The 20,108-nt window shown below is 41.1% G+C and overlaps 1 protein-coding gene across 1 annotated transcript in view; it reads right to left on the reverse strand.

The window, feature by feature from the left end:
- Positions 1-20,108, reverse strand: part of lrrc75a (leucine rich repeat containing 75A) — a 48,029-nt gene that overhangs the window by 112 nt on the left and 27,809 nt on the right. The window contains exons 3-5 of the mRNA XM_020586229.1: positions 16,589-16,701; positions 964-1,237; positions 5-485 (exon numbers count right to left, since the gene is read on the reverse strand). Coding sequence (XP_020441885.1) covers positions 5-485; positions 964-1,237; positions 16,589-16,701 — 868 coding nt within the window. The remainder of the gene's footprint in view (positions 1-4; positions 486-963; positions 1,238-16,588; positions 16,702-20,108) is intronic.

Raw genomic sequence — 20,108 nt, forward strand, 5'->3', positions numbered from 1 at the left:
TGACTCTGCGTGTCCTCGTCCTCTGCCATCAGTGGCCCCCTCGCAGGTTGCTTCTCTTGTCCACGTGCCTCCTTCTCCCCACTCGTCCCCCTCCTCCTCCACTCTTTTCTCTGCTCCCCTACGGTCCACATGCTCTCCTCCTCGTCCTCCTTTCCCTGCACCTCCCTGTCAAAGTCCAGCAGCTCTTCCATCATCTCCTCTATCTCCATCTCTCCATCCAGCTCCTCTTCCACCTCTGACCGGAGTTCACCCATGCTCTCAGTCCGGTTGGTGTCATCTGTCTCTGTCTCTTCCTCTTCGCCGAGCCCCTTCAGCCTCTCGGGGGGGTCGCTAGCCTGACTCTCTCCAAACTCCAGGATGGTGGGCAGGTTGCCCTGCTTGGGGCAGCGCTTCCTCAGGCTGACCAGGAAGGACTGTGGCAGGGAGAAGATGTCCACATTGTTGCCCAGGTCAATCCATGTCACGCTAGGGAAACTTCCTGGATCCTAGGGTAGAAATTATTTACATAACAACAACATCACCACCACCATCATTTCATTTTACATAACTCTGCAAACAAATGAGATGAAATGAGAGAAATGAGATCACTGTCAGTATCTTCCAGCCACTGTATGCACATACAAAACAAAAAGAGGCTCCTTAAAACAACACTGGGGCTAAAATCCTTGATGTTTTCATGATTTTGTGGTTTCTGCCAAACACAGATGGTGGCAGGAGGTGGAGAGTCACAGAAAAAGTGATAGCAGACAGAGGATGCTATTCTTTGTAAAAATAAAATAAAATAAAGTTGTTTGTATAAAATGTGTTAAAGTGCTGACACACCAATACCAGATGAAGATGACTTTACTGTGGTGTCATTTGGCTTCCCAATTTTTATGATTAATTAGATCAACTATTACAATTAAAACTGACAAAGATGCCAAAATGTCCAAAAGAGCCTTTCACATTAAGTAAACTTCTGACCTTCAGGGCATCGGTCAGCTCCTTCAGAATAGCTCTGGTCAGCCTGTTTCCGTTCAGTGCCAGGGTCTCCAGGCGTGGCAGGGCAGCCAGCGTGGGCAGGAGCAGGAGGAAAGCCTCATCTGTCAGCTCTGTGAAGCCCAGCTCCATGCTGACCAGCGTGGACGCATGATGCTGCAGGTGTGAACACAGACGCTCCATGTCTCGAGCTGTCAGAGGGATGCCTGACAGATCCAAGGCGCCGCTGGATGGCGGGGCCGACAGCACCACCTTTAGACTAAAGACAGACACATGAGCAAATATTAGAACCAATATGTTTAATATGGCCAGCAACAAGATCTCTGTAGAAACTAGTTTGTGCCAATTGTGCATCGTACTTTCCAATATTAATCTATTTTCCAATAAATGCCAAGAGCTTATTTTTAAATTTTGGATACTGCATTGTAACACTTTACTCATTCCATATCAGTAGCTGCACATAATAAAGTTATACAATAATATCACACATTTTGCAGCATTAGCCATTTTCATTAATCACATCAACTTCACACTTTTTACAGTGATGATGAGGCAAAATGGTAATGCTTCTGTCGCCATGCTTTCGTCCTATTGTCTGTAATTTATTCGCTGTGGAAGCCAGCACACAATGCATTACACAGTAGGTTTCTTCTCCCAGTATAATAGACTTTACAGTTTCTCTCTTTAAACTCAAGTTGTACTCTTTCTATTGTGGAGTTAAAGACTTAAAGCAAACACAAAAGAAGGTCGACGCTGCATAATGTAATGTGCTCACAAGGTACTGCACCACAGAAGCTAATGGAAACTACATAAAAGGCGCACTTGAGAACCACAAACACTGTAGCGAAAGAGAGCTCTGGGGCCGCACAGACAAAGACAGACACTTCGAGGATTTAGAGCTTAACAAACTAAAGTCTGGCAAATGAAAAATAGCTGTTGAGCAGAGAAACATTAAAGATATACTCTCAAACAGCACTGTCCTAGCTAAAAATAAACCAGTGGGCCACCCGGATTTGGCTGAGAATTAAGTGAGTCAAGCGCAGAGGGCTGACCTGGGGTCTGGCTAGTAAAAAAAAAAAGAAATCTGAGATCTGAAGTTTAATTTTTCCAGCTTACAAATGAAAACAATACTTCTAATACACAGTGGACGTGATGGTCAACTCCAATTAGCACCCACAAATAACATACATGCCTGCTTGGTTTAGACACACACACAAACACACACACACACACACAAAGAAGAACACCTCATTTAGGATTACACTGCTGTTAGTAAATCTGCTTCAACTCTGACTATACATTGGCAGAACACCAGCTGCAGCAGAGGCCTACAGCTCTGATCAGCAAAAGATGTATTGAGAAACAAGCGACTGCGGTTCAGACTATTATTGTCCGTGAGCAGCTGAATATATTTATCTATTCACATGTCAGGGAGAGCTCAGAGGCCAGAGCAGTCCAAAGCTGAGCAGTGGACATGAGTCAAATTTAGCCCTCTGAGATGTTTTATTCACCCTTCCAAGTTCATTTATTGTTAAGTCTTTTTCAAAGCACACATTGTTGGAGTAGGAAAAACACAGCTATTACCAAAAACATTACGTCAGGGACTTAATGGGATACATGCATAGATAAATAGATAAATGTATTGTTTATTTCTTAATTCACACCTGTGATTTTCCTATTGTGACATGAAAAATGGCCATTGTGCCTTAGAGCCCGAGTAGTTCAGTTTTGTCTGCATTTGTCTACCTTGTCCTCTGTTGCCAAATATAATTCTGTCCAAGTAAATCTTGCTTTATCCCACAAAAAGCACTTGTTTAGTCTGCCTCTATGCCTACACCATGGTTGTCAGAGACCCGTGATGGGAAAAGCACTAAGATCTTTTACTTAGTGCTGAAAATGTAGCGGCACAGTACTTCACTGTAAAAACACTCCACTAAAAGAAGAAAATACCGCAAGTAAAAGTGTTAGTAGCAAATGTACTGTATGCTACTTTCACTGCTACACAACACAGGACAGGTGTGGCACATTTAGCTTGGTGACAGACTGAGCACAACCTGCTGTTTAATGGTTAAATCTGCTGAACAGTCATAATGACAGTATGTTTTATTTTTAAATTAATAGCTGTCCAGGTGCTTTTTTTTTGCCTGTGGCCTTGTCATGACAGATGTTAACTGTGGAGATAGTTCTCATCTGCTGTATGCTCCCTCTCCATCCCTGTTGTGTGCCTCATATTGCTCTCTGTGATGGGATTTGAAAAAGTCTCTCATGAACTACACAGCCTCAAGGGACCTCAACATGACCCTGCAATTTCTTTTGCAATTACTCCAGTTCAAATGTGACCAAAACACAACCCTGATAGATGTTTGTTGAGTACATTATGGTCAAAACAGGAACTCTTGCAAAAGAAGTTCAAAGGCATTGTGAAAATATGGGGAAATCAATTATATTTCCGTGTAAGTAAGATAAGCATCTCATTATTTAGCTGAACTTGCTGCAAAACGTATCACTCATACAGTATGTGGTTAGAAATTGCTGTATCACTCATACAGTATGTGGTTAGAAACTGTACTACTATTGTTTTGTATTAAACCAAAATGGCCAATAAAAAGCTGTAATCAGGAAATTTAATGCCTGACTGACTTTTTCTACTCCTCCTGCATCATTGTTACCACACTACCTTAACACATTTCCTGTGGGAAATCTGGATACTTAAGCGCCTGTAACAGCTGTTCTCTTCAACATCAGGAAGAGCTCATACTTGAAAATTAACATTACATGGATGAAAACACAGAACAAACACAGCCAATAATCATGTGGCTAAAACTTAAATCTGTAGTAACTGAGGTTTCAGCAACTTTAGGGAAGCAGAACAAGCTAAGAACATAACCTTGACTTATAGCCACTTTATAAAACTAATGTGTTAGCAAACACTGGCTTATTTATATGCCTGGCAACAAAGAACGACATTAGCATTCATTTGGAGTCCTGCTCCTGGCCACATAGAGGGTGTAAGTTCAATATTCATTCTCCTTTTACCACCATTTGCTCTCCACTAACTCCTCAGGGAAATATCTGACTCTTTAGATGCTAAATGCTCCACTATGTGCACCAGCTATTGTGGTTCCTACTTTTGTCTGTATGCTGTTTGGTTCTGGGCAGAGTTTGTACAATGTTGTACTCTGGACTCTTCTGGCAGAAAACAGCTTACTGCTGCTGGGAATAACACTGATGAGAGCAGATACAGTGAACCAAAACAGAGCTAAATATGCTAAAACACACTGTAGAGATGAGAGGAAGTGGCTAAATGTATAAGTCGCTGGGTACTGCAAATAGTAAGAGCCACAGTCAGCAGGGGCGGATCTAAAATGGATGAGGTGGCCAAGCTGGAGCACAGACTCAGACAGGGGTGGCACGTTTGAAATAAATGTTGAAGCTAATTTATTTTGTGTAAACATTAGACAAAAATAGTGATTCCTAGCTAACTTTGGCCGCTCTCCTTATTTACTCCTAGTTGGGGACATCACTGCTGCAAAAAACAATACCAATCCTACCCTTTAAGTTAACTCTGGTACAATACATTAAACATCAACAATTATATGCCTTTTAATATTGTATATAGTCTCTTATAAGAACTTGGATCACTCTTCCACAAGATTATAAAAAGTAATGTAGATGGAGGGTTTTACATGGAGTGGTCCATTTTCTGATCGGAAAATAAAGGTTATGACAACCTGTTCCTCATATGTGTGTTGTATTTTTATTATAAACAAGTCACTTCTTGTGAGTAAATACAAATGAACTGAAAGAAGGACACTGAGGCTGATGACTCTACTTCTCCCTGTCTGGGTAAGTGGTCTAAAACCGCTGCCCAGAGAGGCCCTGGAGGTTTGTGTTCTGGTTCAGTCCTACGCAGCAGCTCATTCCCTCCGCTCTGAGTGAACGTGTGCTAATCATAGGCATCGTTAGACACTGGGGCACGGGCTCCAGTTGTGATCTGCTGTGCCCCATTACCATAACACATTCGAGTCTTAACAGGTTCCTAAAGCCTCTTTGGCAGTGGATTAATTTAGGCTGATAATAATGGGAAAACAGTTGATTTGCTGTTCTAATCCATTATTCAAAGCAAAATACAAGCTGAGGCGCAGTGTACGCCACGATGGGCATATATCGCATACACACTGTGCACCTCGTAGCTGACTCACTGCAGTGCACATGCAGCAGTCCATGAATTGGCATGCAAAACAAAAGGAATGGACTGAGGTATGTGACAGAGACTAAATGAAGGTTTTAACATGCAGGTTTTAAACATGTTAACACACGATTACTGTACATGTTAACACATACACCCGTATGTTAACATGCATGCCAGCTGTGCTCAATAGCTTGCCATAAAGAAAGCTCATGATGTGTCTGGCTTCTACCAGAATCTCATACTACAGAAACAGAGACACCCCTGCTCGGAACGGAGGTCATCCACCCCTACCTGAACGTCATCTGAGACATGTGGGCATACTCTCTGACTTGCACATGGTACTGTTGTGTTCTATACATTATGTTATGCTGCAAATTGTTCTACTCTATTGCTACAATGGACACGCTGCTATGTAGGGTCGGGGGTACTGTTTCCCATCTTCCTGTTCTGCTGAACATCGTTAATAGTTGTTAATCTGAGTTAATCTCATGAGTCTTCCTGTTCTGCTGAACATCGTTAAAAGTAGTTGTTAATCTGAGTTAATCTCATGATTACTGGCCTCTCAGCTGTATGCCTCTAACAACCAGTCACATTCACAGGAATGGGATAGATGTGAGGATACTGTGACCGTTGACCACCAAAATCTAATCAGTTCCTCCTTGAGTCCAAGTGGATGTTTGTACCAAATTTGATAAAATTCCCTCAAGGCGTTCCTGAGATAGCGTGTCTATAAGAAGGGGATGAAAACATAATGCCTCCGGCCACAGCTATCTCACGGAAAGGAACAAAATGGAAACAACCACAATCAGAACATCACACTGTTTGGGTGCAGCTAATCTGAGAGACGCTGAGACCAAACATGGACCACAGATTTTCAGGAATCTATTTGGTGCCAAAAGACCCAGTGTTCCCATGGTGATAGTCTGATGACCTACGTGGCACTAATGATCACACTGAGGAGATAATATCTTGTGAGTCATAAGATACTCTCTCAACTTATCCCCAGAAATGTAGTGTGTATAAAGTTAGAGCAGGGACATCGTCATAGCCTGAATTTCATACTGCATCTTAGAGAATGCCACTTTTGTCGTCAGCATGTCACCACAAGGCTTAATTGTATTTCATCTCCATCCTTGTATCATCCTCTCTATGTCTGCCCTCTATCAGGGTTCTGGTAGAGGACCTGAGGTTGAGGAGACATATCACCCACGGGGGGGCTTGATATTTTCATCTGATAGTTCTGCAACAACTCACCTATTTTCTGAAACACGCAAGGTAATTCTAGGTGAAAATGACTTGAAATGGCAAAGAGGCAGGTTGTATAGGGATGTTTAAAATTAAATTATTAGAATATGGTCCTTAATACTTTATGCATTCCATGTGTGCCTTCAGACTCTGGCCTTATTTCTCCTCTGCCTGCCCGCCTGTGTTTCTGTCTCCTCAGGGGCTCATCTTCATCAGTGAGCTGGTGTGTGTGTGCACACCAACGAGAGCCAGTCTCCTTTTGCCTCCTCTCTCCTCTCCTGTTCTGTGAAAGCAGAGGTGAGAAAACACCCCCCTCCAGCCACTTTTGCAGCTGCTACATCATATCCTGCTTTAGCACCAACGTCCAAGTGACCACATGAGTAACTTTCTGCTGTATTTTCCCAAGGGGTTCAACCACACATTGACTCATATGAATTGGTTTAGACACTGGGAGCAAACTGGGCGCCAGTATAAGATTTCCCTATTGTCAGATGGTTTAATGACATTCTTGTTTAAACAACTCTCAAATGTGATTATAAAAATGCAATAATATTTTAGTTTTAATTTATTTGAGAGTGGATATGCGACACAATCAGCAGCTTTTTTGCCCTTTTCCCTAAGAGGTTAGGAGATGTAGTATATAGAGCAACAAGACCCCAGTTAGGATGAGCTTGGTGGATGGCTAAGACAGAAAACATATTCAACCAAGCAAGGTTCAATGTCAGTGTGGTACATGTGTTTTTAAAGGTGATTTTAATCCTAAATGGAAACCAGTTGCTTTTTGCCCCTAAACCTAACCAAGTAGTTTGTGTGGCTAAACCGTAAAATAGCTGATGTGTCACCACTTCCCTCCACTATGTAAAAGTGAAGCCAAAATATTGTGAACACAGCAGCTTCCATCTTGGCGTTTTGAAATCAGATTCCGCACGGTAGCAACGAGAAGTGAAGTGACAGCATCAGACTACCGAAGCCGTTAAATCATTAAAAATATTCCGGTTTTATTATCAAATAGCTTATTACAAACAGACTTACCAGCAAAATGACCACTTGTACATCAGTGTAACTCTGGGAAAAATGTATTTGATTTATACCTAGAGTTTTTAGCTCAGTTCATGCCCCATCCACTAACATGGATGAAGCAGGATTTATGACGTACACTACAGCCAGCCACCCGGGGGTGGTCGACTCGCAGTGGCTTCATTTCTGGAAGCTGTTATGTCGTTCATTTTTATATATAGTCATTGGGCTAAACGTAATAAAATCGTGATGTTTCATAATCGTAAAGTCATGTTTATTGCTGTTTCTATGATAAGAAAAGCCTTTAAAGCTTGCTGGTGCTCCATATGTTACGGTTAACATCAGTGGAGTACTTGCAATTCCACCTGCCAACTGAATAGTGTTGCTGTTTCAGTAGATGCTGCTGTGGGTTGTAGGAGAGGGAGGGGACAAACAACCATATGGGTTGGAGGATGTGCTGCAATATTTTTCAATGCCATTTTTATTTGTTGTATTATTTAAAATATGTTACATCAAAATTAAACATTAACATGTCTGTTTTATTAAATATGAAAAAAAAAAGAATAGTGGATGCCAATTACTTTTGTTTAGGTCAGAGAAAATCATTTTTCGTTTTTAAGTGTAAGTGTACCAACCTTTTCAGCCACATCCGTATATACTGTATGCCCTTAGTATCTGGTATGGAATAGGTACGTGGCTGTATAGCTGGCAACTGTTTTAATGTTTTTATGTCCCTTAGGGGCTCTAAGAGCTGTCCTCACCACAAGAGGATTCTGCGTACTGTCCGCCAGCACCAGAAAACAGAGCAAAGTTTTGATGTCTGGGGCCACGAGAAGATAGTTTTAAACAAGTTTACTCTCTTAAAAGAAAAACATTCTGACACTGGAACACAGGCATTATCTTTTAGTTCAGTAATATGAAGAGGAAACCAAAACTGTGACCAAAGCAGTTGGCTTCTATTCACTTATTCATATACAAAATATAGAGGAAAGAATCAGGAGCTGCTCTGTACAAAGTGTCTTTATCTGTGTGAGGCAGCAGCTGAGCTCAGTGTGTAATGCCATTATTCACACAGCTACAAGAGGTCAGTGGTCCACTGGGAATAAACATGAGTCACACTGAGACACAGATGATGGCGTTGTATTGTGGAGGAGGCCGGGCTGGAGATGGAAATGGCAAACAAATCAGTCGTATTTTATCTAATTCAGATGTGTTTATGTATTCAGCCACACCAACCGATGTGGCACTGTCATTACACAGCGGTGAGCTGAACATCATGGACACAGGCAGCAGCCGTTACATTTGAATGTCTTCATCAAAATGCATTTTTAGGTCTGTGCTGCATAACGCAAGAAGATTGATCATTTTTCTTAAAAATTAATGATTTGTGGATGAGATTGGACCGTCCACAGCTTTTGGGCTGTTTGAGCTTTTTTTTTTTGCAGTATGTTACAGCAAGAAGGAAGTGGTGAGATTAAGTTTAAAAAAGTTTTTCCTCTAAGCCCTGTCATTAAAACTGATCAAAAGCATAATCCACCGGAATCATCTTTTCTGCTGAAGCTTTCATTTATCTCCTGCTCACACAGCATCGGCAGTGACTCTGTCATAATCTCATGTATTTTTTTTAGAAATGAGTGTTTTTCAGTTTTCCCTGTTCTCTGCTGTGTGCTATGAACGCAGAGACTTATTGTAAAGCCAGCAATAACCTCATAGTAACAAAGCTGCTCAGTGAGGGAAGGCAGAAGTTGGGACTTGGGGTGGTGGGCAGAGAAAATGATTCAGAGGTCGAGTCAAGGAAGGATTAACATGAGAAAAGGGAGAAACAAAGGACGACTCCAAGTGCTTTTGAACTGCTCAGATTAATTGTCAAACACGGCCTGGTTTTATGGCCTGTAATTTTAATATTGAGGTTCTGTCTCACCACCCGATGCCTCAGGCAGCTGCTGTTTGTGGAACTAAACCTAATGAGTGTAACCTGCCCAACACCAAACACCTACCAAACAACTACCTGACGAACACAGAGCTGTACTTGGCAAGCTATTTTTCTCAGGATTTGGTGGAGATCAAAAATGAACTAAAATGAGTGAATATTGGCTTTATATTCCTTAAGTTGACCATCTCTGCATTTGCTGGATCTGTAAATGAACAACTGCTTTCTAATGCTGTCATTCCACTGCCACCGGGAACTGTCCCGTACTCAGGCCAGCTGACCGGCTACTGGCCCGGGCTGCCTGGCCCCAGTTCACATTTATGCTTCCATTGCACAGTGTGAGCATTGCTATTGCAGAGCACGTCATGGTGCCCTCTTCGGTGCGACCAGAACAAGCATGGGTTCAACAGATATGGCTGTTGTATTTAAAACACAGAAAAACTTAACATGGCATCTACATATTTGCAATGCATTACATGAGTTGGACATTTAAAAATATACTAGCAGATCTCTGTAAAGCTTCCACTGCCTCACAATATTTCCATCAACAAATAATACTAAAAACATCAAACTTCCTCTCTAGTCAGAGCCTTCATCACCAGCTAATCAGCAGAAATAGCTGTGTGTGTGTGAGGTTCACAGCAAAAGCTCAGTGATTGAGTGTGAAATGATACAAGGTATGAAATTGATCACTTCCCACAGGAAGGGAAATGAGTTAGAAACTAGCAATGCTACATTTCCAATAATAGCTTTTTGTCTGCTTCTCTGGGGTTTCTGTCAAATCACGCAGGTCACAATGGAAATAAGCTTTTAGCTTTATTGTGTTTTTATTCTCAACACTGTAACTGTATGGCAATATTAACTGTATTACTATTATTTTTGTTAAAGAAATATATCTATCTGCCCTTAATATCTTCATGATATGGCTAAAAAGTGGCTTTAGGATATCAGAATACCGTGTATCAGCTGCAGATTAAATCAGTGGCTCACATTGGTCAAATCCTACTCTATATTCATCTGAACTGCTTGCTTAATTCATCATGTGTCTCACTCCCACACGGAGACAAAAATTTAAATACACAGTACATAACGGCAAATATACCTCCCCCTAGCTTTGCCTGCAGGTGAGATGAAGCAGACGGGGGAAATGAAAGGGCAATACAGAGCAGGGAGAGGCTCAGACATCCTGAGTCAACACTCAACTTCTCTCTCTGCTGGCTGTCAGAACACAGGTGGGAGGCAGCCAGTAAATCTGTTGGTGCATGGCGTCAGCCAGGCAGTCGGCAGGCGGCAGACACGACAACAAGCTGGCAGAAAGACGGGCTCAGACGGACACACAAACAGAAAAGGATACGGGTAAGCAGATAATAACACAGGGTAAATGTATTGTTTAATGACGTGTGTGTGTGTGTGTCAGTATGTGTGTCATGGATGGATTACTGAATAATTACTGGCCCAGGCCCATGGGCCCATGGTGTCAGGGGGCCCCTAGACCAGAGAACCATGAAGGGGATTTTCTTACTTTTCTGTTGGAAAGTCAGTCAAATGACAAGAAAAAGCCACAAAATGAGAGAAAATAGATGCAAAATAACTACAAAGAGAATTAAAACCACTGAAAAGATACAAAATGAAAAAAGAGAAAAGACTACAAAAACACGCCATGCGACAATGAGACAATACACCCTTAAAGAGATGCAAAAAAGTAAAGTAGTGAGACAAAACAAGTAAAAACAGATACTAAAAGACTACAAAGAGACGCAGAACAAGTAAAAATTTACACAATTGCTAAAAACCTGCAAAACAACCAATGCAAAGGAGCATTGCCCCTAGAGGTGTAGAAGAGTACGGTCATTTTACATGTCTGTGCCCAGGGGCCCTTTGTCTCATAATCTGTGCATAGTGTGAGTGCATGAGCGTGTGTGTGCAAGAGAGAGAGGGAGTGTAGGCAGTTTCCATGGCAAACAATGCTGTGGTCAAGTAAAACCTCAGCACCTCATTATTTCCCTTCCAGTATCGTGAAAATTAAACAAGCCATTTGGAAAAAAACACAGATGCAAAACCCAGAGGAGACAGAGAGACAGATTCAGGTCCAGGGCCAAATGCTCGACAGACAGGCAGTTGTTTACTTGTTGACTATGAGTCAGTATCTCCCCTGGTGCTGCTTTTTGGCTCGCCGCTCATGAAAGCTGGTGGATGCTGTATCGGATCCCTTACAGTGACTGTATGCACTTCAATCAATATAAGCTTGGTGGACAAAAGTAAAGGGTAAGATTTTGTGTATCAACTGCCATCATTTTGTGTTTGTGTTTCTTTTCATCAGGGTTTCACTTTGCATCGTTCACAAAGCCTGGGTTGGCTAATTTCACCCAATACAGGCCAATATAATGACATGAACCTGTAACTTAAAAGCGGCACTAATCAGTATTTTTATATTAGCACATGAATCAAACAACTGAAAAATGACAGCTGCTGCTCATAGTCACAAACTCGGTGAGAATTATCACCCAACTCTGCAATTCTACTCAGCTCTTTGGAACATTTTAGCATCTTTAAAACCATTGAGTTGGTTTAAAGGCCCATAACTCATTTCATCAACCTTGCTTCCACCTGCAGGTACTGTTATCATCTAAAAAGCTCAGATAAACTCTCTGAACACTACTGATCTAGCACCAACTGTGTCCTCAAGTTCTGCTGAGTTTTTCTTGTCTCTGTTTGCGTCTCTGTCTCTTGGCTGCTTCTTCCCACCCAGGAAACAACTTCAATCAAATGCAGCTGATGAGCAAATAAAGAACTCTTGTCCTTATCTTGCTAAAAGTAACCCTGCCCTGAGAATATATGCTGTCACACTGTTTACCTCACAGTTTTCTCTGCAGGGGTCCCAGACCTTGGCTGTAAAGCAGAGGAGATCACTGAGAGCGCTTGTTGAGCACAGTGAAAGGAGATGTTGTTAAACAGCCAGATGGTGAACAGTAACCCTGTTAATCTTCACAACCACAACTTCTCTTATTAAACAGACAATAGCAAACTGCCCCTTGTTTGAAATACATTTTATATGGTCCCTAGTCAACAGCAATGCCAGACATTTTCACTGCTCAAGTGTCTTTTTTCTGATTTTGTTTACTTTGATCTAAAACAAAAAAGATCAGATCAGAGCCAGACCAGAGCTGCCAGGCCCAGCTGGATCTGATCACCTCCACTTCTCTGTCTAGTCAGTGATTTAAGACCTGTACCTGGGAGTCTAAAAGCAAACTGAGAGCTTTTCTGATTCTCCAAAGTGGCCAGTTGTTCTGAAGCTCGGTTTCTGTCAGCACCTGAAATGAACAAAGATACAAGCAGCAGACCAATCCTAGAGTACAACTGAAGACAGCTACTGCATCGAAGGATCACACACACACACACACACACACACTGATGCTGTCTGCCATCCACAGAGCAAATTCAGACATACACCCCACATAAAACAGGTAAAAGAAACAAAAGCACATTTCAGGTGCAAGAGGCAGTGACTGTGATGCTACACAACCTAATTGCTTCTCAGCTTAGTGATACTCAAAACAAACTGACACCAGAAACCACTCCTAACCACTCTGTGCCCCTTCCATCATGTTCTGTTTCCTAGCGACGATGTAGACTACGGATGCCTGCTTGCAACACACTGTACAAAATTTATCAGTCCAGTAGAAGGCAGCTGTGGCTCAAGCGGTTAGAAGGTTGGTGGTTTGATTCCCGGTCTCCCCAGTCCACATGTCAAAGTGTCTTTGGGCAAGACACTGAACCCCTAGTTGGCCCCGATAGCCAGGCAGCGACTGAAAGCACTGCCATCAGTAAGACATTTCCCCATGGGGAAAAACTTTAAAAAGAACGCTCTGATTACTGCTAATGTTACACAAGTCTCAAACTACTCCCAGATTAAAATCATATTTATTCAATGCAAAGGTAAAATCATGACCAGTGTGCATAATACCAGGGGTCTCAGAACCCCAGTTGACAGCTCAAGCCCTCAGAAAATCTCAAAATGAAATTTTAGGGGCGTTCTCAGAAATGTGCCTAGTTATTTTCTATTTATCTACATATAACAATTTAAAGTATTTCCATATAGGTTGTTTTTAAAATTATAGGCTACAATAAAAATATATTTTAATCATTGCATTTATGGTGTTGTACCAAAAGTGATCCTCTGCAGGAAACAGATTACGGTCTGTAGTAGCATGCAGGCGGTAAAACCTTAGTTAATGCACCTTTAAGACCTGAAATCTGTAGTATGTAAAGTCTATAGCATCACTTGTAGCACACACACTTACAGAGGAAGACAAAAGACCAGTTTACACTTAGATTATAAAAATGAACTCACAGTAATAGACTTCTGTGTAATAGTGAGATGTTTTATTACTCAGTCTTAATAAAAAAAATCCCGGTTTAACCTGTCAGCTGTTTACATCACAACTTACTATGAAAATATGTACAAGGTAATAATCTTTTTAAATGTAAAAGTACTTGTTTTTTGAGCCTCACTCTCAAAGTGGGGCTGCCTGTGTCATCAGTGTTAATTGAGGACCACTTACCAAAATGAAATTGTGGTGTCTGGTATGGTCAATTATGAACCATCGCTTAAGATGATGCCTTTTTGGTCTGTTTGGAGAGATTCACAGCCAGAGCCACATGTGTACTAGTGGTGTGTAAAATCTGTCAAGTTCATCCAATTGACACCATAATAGAGATGCGATAGATCTATCGCTATATTTCAAGGAAAAGTTCACTCTAAAGTACAAATTCTACTGTTCACACAACTGCCGCACTGGCCAGGTGTGTACACTGAGTGAGTTAGCTAGACCTGCTCAGTGTCAGCCTCCTCCAAAATGTCTGAAATAACCTGAAACTGGTTCATTATAATGTAAACGAAACAAACAAAACTGTGGTATATTCTGATTATTTTAAGTAATTTTAAACATATATGAACAAGCGGTTTTTCCTGTGGAAACAAGGATGTCACTACACTGAGATTGCAAGGGACCACAAGAACCCAGGAGGCATGTGTTTGCGTGGGTGTATGTAAAGAGGGTGTGTGTGTTATATGCAAAGCGATGACTCAATCTCATCTCTCGCCCCACTCAATAAATGGGGTCTACCACTCTGGCTAATCACTCTGATGGTCTGAAGTGCTGACTGTCTGCAACGCTGCATTGATTGAATCCCATCCACTGACCCAGAGCTGCTAAAAATAATTACAAAACTCATCTTCATCTTCAGCCGTCATTTAGTTCCATTATAGGTGAGACACTGTTTTAACAGCAATTTTTGGGGGGGGCGTATCATTTGATAAAACAAACGCAACCTGTAATTTTCGTCAACCGTGAAGGCAACAACACACACCTTAACAGACTCAGCCCGGATTCAATCTGAATTATTATTTTATCCTCACTACACTGGCGTGTTTGTCTGCAAACTGTTTAGTGGAGGAGGTGACACCTGGTGTTTGTGAAGAACTGAGGAGGAGAGATTTTTATTTCCTACTGACTCTCCATTCACACAGCAGTGGGAATTCTCTCTCCAAATTTATTCTGCTATAATGTCATTTTTCTGCCATCTGCTCCCACCTGGGCACCTTTTATAGCAGGTCTAGGTGCTTCCCAGTTGGATTTACCTTGTGCAATGAGTTGTGGAAACAGTATAGTATTTCCATTGTATTACTATTAAATTTAATATGATTATTAAAGACAAAAAAATACATTTTATTAGAACTTTATTATTTTGATATTATTATGCTTGATACATCTATATATCCTATTTCTTTTTCATGTAAATGCCCCATTAATTGCTGTGAAGGGCGACAGGCAGGGGCGGCTTCCGATAGCTGCTTTCATTGTGGATCTCAAGCTGGTAAAAGACTCGGGGTTGATAAGCTTCAGTTCCAATGAATTCCTTATCGAGTCTATCATTCACTTTCACTGTTTATTTTAGTATCTGTAGACTCAGAGACTACAGACACCAACAAAGAAAGTAAAATATCCCAATGCCAATTGTTAACATGGTAGAACGCCTTAGACTTTCAAAAGTCAACAAGACAACTGCAAAATAATATCTGTGGCAGGCACTCATGTGTCAGCAGCTCGATGATAAAATGCTGTTATTGTGCTCTGTCTCTTACAGCATAGCGCCCAGTAAGTAGGGAGCACAGCTGTGTGTTTGCCTGTGTGCGACCTGAAGAGTCCAAGAGCATCTAACAATGGCTTTTAATTACTCGAAACATCTCACTACTGCTACAGTGATTAGTCGAGAGGAAAGTGAGTTATTCTGTTAAACACAAAAAAATCTAGCTTCTCAAATTGGAAAATTGGTTGCTTTTTTCTCTGACGTCAAAGTACATCGAATATGTTTGGAATTTGGTCAGACAAAAACCGTTTCTGATGTATCACTGACCAAACTATTACAAATGACATTAAATAGTGTGCAGCAGATGAGCACAACTCTACCCAGTGAAACCACTTGGGAATGATCTATGTCATGTTTTACCTCACTACAGTACATTTAATTAAGGAGGCGGATACTTTCACAGATGCTGCCTCATCAGGACCCCAAGCTGAATGCAGTATTTTGCATATATTAAATGTATTTCAATTCGAGAACCACTTTTAAATGTCTGAGGATATTTGTTTGGTGTCTTTTACAGAGTCGGAGAAGCATATGGATTAGTTGTTTATAGTCGCTTCTGAAGGTGATTTGCATATTATGTAACACTGCTGCATATATCAGATCCATCCCATTCTCCATTTTCATTTGGCTGCAGACCAAATGAGGTTTCTACAGTACATAATACTGATGCAAAGAGGAAGCACGGAGAGAAAGTTAACTGCTGCAAGTGAATAAAGATCAGCCACTGATAAAACTTCAATTACAGACCCATCAAGCGGCATTCAAATTAGTACTGAACATCACACTCCAGACAAAATGCTATAAATAAATAGGTAATAATGTGTACAGGAAGATCTATTTGACAGTAATAGGGCAAGAAAAGGGCAAAGAGAGACAGTGAAGGTGAAACAGAAGGAACTGATTTCATCCCCAACAGTGCATCTGGGAGACAGTGACAAAATAGAGATGCGGAGACATCAGGGGATTTTTCCGTGGCATCCAAAGGGGCAGCAGATGATGACACATTGGTGACACACTGAGATGTTAACAAAAACAGACACACATACTGTACCACACACACACACAGAGATACTCACCAGGCCTGAGGTTTCCTCTTGAGCAGGCCTTGTCTCCTCCACTGAGAGTGGGGGCTGAGGTGGTACGTCAGCTGACGACAAACCTTCTCCATTGCCCCGAGAGAGTCGCCTTCCTGTTGGAAACACACAGACAGAGACACACAAACTGTCAGTTTGATCTCAGAGGACTGCGGAGGAAAACCTCCTGGTGTCCATACTGGAGCGAGACAGCGCTACAGTATCAGTGGTGAGAACATCTGGTTGAGCATCTGATGTTTTTAACACAACAAATCAGACATGACTCACTTCTGTGTTGAAAAAGTGACTTCCTGCTATTAGCCAACATCTGACTGATATCATGCTGGGCTTGTTGCTAACAAACACTGGTCAATACTGAAACCACTCTGTCAACACTATTCATACAATCTGCACGACCAACATGGATCCTGGCCAAACACACTGACCTAGAACAACAGGGAGCAGCATATAAAAAAAACTTGATCACTGAAGTTTGAATGATTTTTACCTCAATCAGTATTTCATTGTAGAATGTGAATTAACACCTCTTTAACCAGAGGTGGAAAGTCACTAAGTACATTTACTCAAGCACTGTACTTAAGTGCAATTTTGAAGTATCTATACTTTTATTTTCTGCTAATTTATACTTTGACTTCACTACTTTTGGTACTTTACTTACATTTTGAGCTAATACTTTTGGACGTTTAACTCAAGTAACATTTTGTATCTAGGATTAAGAGTATTTTTACACTGTGGTACTGCTACTTTTACTTAAGTAAACAATCTCAATACTTCTTCTACCACTGTTTTTAACTTTATTGACTGTAGTCAAATAAACGCAAAAAGAACGAATCAGAAATACAGCAGTTTACCTCACTGTCTTTTATTTTTTATATCCTGGACCTTGCATAGAGCTAGTAACTGACTTGGGGAAAATAAAGAGCTGAAATCAAACAACAACATCAATAGAACAAACAAATTCCAGGGCTACAATAATACTGTAAACCAGCCTGCCATGGTGTACAACATGGTCAATAATTATGGCCTTTATCTCATCACAGACCACTGCTCTTGGCTGTCACCTCCTGTGTGTCCCTGCAACTCATCTTTCCTCCGGACTGTCTTCCTTGATCCGTGTTTTCCAAACAAAATCATTCCGAATCCGCCCCCCTTTCACTGTGTAAAAAATGGTAACGAGACCTCACACAGGACACCTGGGTCAGCTGTTAGCTGAAACTGCAATTAGCCATGTTTGCAATGATTGTTATTTCCCTTAAGGGTTTCTATATTTTTCAACATATTTACTGCAGAAATGCATGAAATTTGGCCTCCTGCTGTTTTGAATGTGTTTTTAAAGCCGTATGTTTGCACAGTGTTTTGCAGGTGGTGGAGTATGAATGAGAAACATTGACAATGTAGCTTCAGTTCTGATTAATGCATGTTAGCCATCAATTACACTTGTGTTTGACAAGTAAAACACCGAGTTATGTTTAATTTTATAGTGTGTCTAAGGTGGGTATCTTAATGCCAGCCTCCTGTGTACAGATTGTTGTTGATGGATGATTGATTATTGATTAGATTCTAAACCAAGAGGCTTGTGGAAATGAACAACACATAATGGGTAATTCATGTAGGCAATAATGTTTCTATTGGAGTCAGAGGATTTTATGCTGCAGCTATACTGTTCAGCGTTCACTTGGTCTTTTCCTATGTGAATCAAGTGTGTGGTACAATAATATCCTTAGTTCAGCTCACAGAAAAAGTCCAACATATGCAAGTGACAGGTTTTTTGTATATATGAGTGCACAGCATGGTTTTGACAGTGTCACTCAGCTAAACAGAGCTGCACAAAGAGACACCATAGAAAATGTCATGTTGGACATAATATTATAACCGAATAAGACAGAGCAGAGACGCGCTGCAACAGCTACAGACAGGAGAAAGACAAAAGGATGTAATTAAAGGGTTTCAGGACCAGTGGAGCGAAGAATTAGCAAGCACACCTTCTGTCAGTATCAGGTTTCTGATATGACAGGATACGCACATGAACACACTCTCACAGTGAGGCTGGGGAATTCCGCACTACATGGTGCGTTGACTGGCTGTGTCCACAACGCAGCCACCTGTTCTACTTAGTATGCTACATTCCATTCACTTTGTGCTATTAAGTCTGAGTGTGAACTGAACTAAAACATCATCAAGAGGAATGAAAAAAGTATAAAAGCATGTAATTCCAAATGTGGCAACCCTGATGTCCCTATATTCAGTCCATGATGGGCAGTAAAATGCTTAGCAACAGGTGCTGCTTCAAAGAAGCACAAAAATCCTCTTCAAAACATTTATTGTCAACTAAAAAGGTGGGAGTAAAAATCCCTCAAGACATTTATACTGTCCTCAGTGTCACAGGAAAGGTGCCGTTTTCCCCACTCTAACACATAGAAACACTTAATTATAAGAGGACTTTAGTACAAAAAATTCTAGATACCACATCTGCAAAAACATCTGCAATGTCAGACAGAGCAACCAGGTTAGTGACGCACTTCATCTCGACACATCTGCCTCAGTGTCACCACAACCAACACTGTACTCTGTGTGTGTGTGTGTGTGAAGCTTCTACTCAGATTAAAATGCATTTATTCAGGTGGTGAGTCAGGTTTGCAGGTCCCCAGTATCCAGTCTAAAGCAGATGGTGAGGGAAAGAAGTGATATCAACAAAAACATTCAGTGTTCCCTAAACTGTGAGGCACCACACTGTGTACTGCTCAGGTCAGTGGGTGTGCAAGTGTGGAAAATACTGAACTGGATAGTAAAGAATAAAACAATTTCCCCTTCAGACAGCATTTGTGAAAGTCAGTGAACTGATAAGCAGAGAAAGGGAGGCAGGGAAAAGTTCTTCCACTTCCTCAGCTGACAAATAAATTTTTCATTTTTCAGATGAATTTCAAATAGTGTAACGATTCCAGTAGGGAAACTGTGAAAATGTTCCTGTAACAGTATATGTGTGGTCAGACTATGCAAAAACGGTTGAGGGTACATTGTGAGAAAATTCATAGTGAAAGAACTCATTTTCATAACTTGTTTCATTTACATATATACAGTATATCTTTCCCTTAAAGCTACACTAATACATATTTTATACTGTACCCCAAATCACTTTGTGCAGTATGAAAAGTGTCACTCACTGATACAAACCCACAAAAAAGCTATCACCCAGCTCTTTCGTTCCCCTGAGTTCCAGAGCATTTTAGCATCCTGATTATTTTTACTCACCAGCGTGCACCTGGAAAGCACACTGAAAGCAACCTTCCAGCAGACTAAATAACAGATGAGTTGCTAAACACTTTAGCTGCTATAGAGTCTTTTTTTTTGGACTTTGTGGAGAAGTCTTTTTTGGGGGGGACTTTGTGGAGATCCAACAGAGCTACAGTACAAGGACGGATACAGTCTGAATGCTAATGCTGCTCTGTGGCTGCTGGATGTGAAACTAGTTGACTGTGTGCAAACAGCAACAAGATTCAAGATT

Source organism: Monopterus albus, unplaced genomic scaffold, assembly GCF_001952655.1.
Source record: "Monopterus albus unplaced genomic scaffold, M_albus_1.0 scaffold8.1, whole genome shotgun sequence".
In the NCBI taxonomy this organism is placed as follows: Eukaryota; Metazoa; Chordata; class Actinopteri; order Synbranchiformes; family Synbranchidae; genus Monopterus; species Monopterus albus.